The sequence below is a fragment of the Mus caroli genome, chromosome 5 (genome assembly GCF_900094665.2).
Source record: "Mus caroli chromosome 5, CAROLI_EIJ_v1.1, whole genome shotgun sequence".
NCBI lineage: Eukaryota > Metazoa > Chordata > Mammalia > Rodentia > Muridae > Mus > Mus caroli.
The window spans coordinates 127748842-127749902 of NC_034574.1; the positions used below are offsets into that span (position 1 = coordinate 127748842).

At 48.3% G+C, this 1061-nt stretch overlaps 1 protein-coding gene across 1 annotated transcript in view; it reads left to right on the forward strand.

Moving 5' to 3' along the window:
* Window positions 1-900: 900 nt before the first annotated feature.
* The window catches only part of Mettl27 (methyltransferase like 27), an 8816-nt gene continuing 8655 nt past the window's right edge, over window positions 901-1061 (forward strand). Inside the window, exon 1 of the mRNA XM_029477803.1 lies at window positions 901-952. Coding sequence (XP_029333663.1) covers window positions 901-952 — 52 coding nt within the window. The remainder of the gene's footprint in view (window positions 953-1061) is intronic.

The following is a 1061-nucleotide window of genomic DNA, read 5'->3' on the forward strand; positions in this document are numbered from 1 at the left end:
TTGTGGCTTTCGAGCTTAAAACCTCTGTACCATTCTGGCTCTGAGAGGAAGTTCAGCTTCCAGGTCTGTTCTTCGGTCCTGATCGATCAGCAGCGCCCGAGTACACTAAAATTTTACTAGCTGCTTAAATACTAAGATGAACATTGGAAGACGCAGTCTGCTCCCAAGTCGGTGCTGTTGTCCCTGTCTGGTCAGTTTCTGCCCCTGACTCAAAGTTCTTGCTTTGCGTGGACTCTTGTGTCTGCATGGGTTGTCTTGGGTTTTCAGACCCTAAGAAACCATACAAATACTAAAAAACGGGGACCAGTGAGATGGCTGAGCAGAGCAAAGCACCTGCTGCCAAGCTTGAGAATCTGAGTCCCATGCCTGGAAGTCCCATGGTANGAGGAGGAATCCAAAAAGTGGCTCTCGTGCTACACACGATCCCCCCCAAAATAAATTGGGTTTTTGTTGGTTTCCTTTTTTTAAATACTGTAGCCGGGAGCAATGGCACAGCGCTTAAATCCCAATATCCCAGGAACAGGCATAGGTCCACCTGGTCTATTTAAGGAGTTCCAAGTCACCCTGAGCTCCATAGCAAGACCTTGTCAAGAAAGAAAGAAAGGAAGAAAGAAAGAAAGAAAGAAAGAAAGAAAGAAAGAAAGAAAGAAGAAAGGAAGGAAGAGAAAGAATGAAAGAAAGAAAGAGAAAGAAAAAGAGAGAGGGAGGGAGGGAGCAAGGGAGGAAGTGAGGCAGGGAGAGAAACTTTTTTATTTGTGAAAAAACAAAAACAAATCCTCACANGAGTTTGAGATCTTCTCACGCAATAGGACTACAGCATTACGCTCATTGGCTCAGGGAGGGGTAGTCTGTCATTTCNTTCTCGGATTGGCTGTTTTCTCTCACGGAACCCAATCGTTGATGTGCTGGAGGCGGGGCCAGAGTCTCGGACACGCCCGTCCACTTCTCGCAGGTCGGCCTGGAGAAGGGGGTTCTGCGGGGTGAGTTCTGAGCCTGTACCTCCTTGGAGACCTTGTGGTGAGGAAGAACCCCACCCGCGCCCCCGATCCACCTCCGGGAAT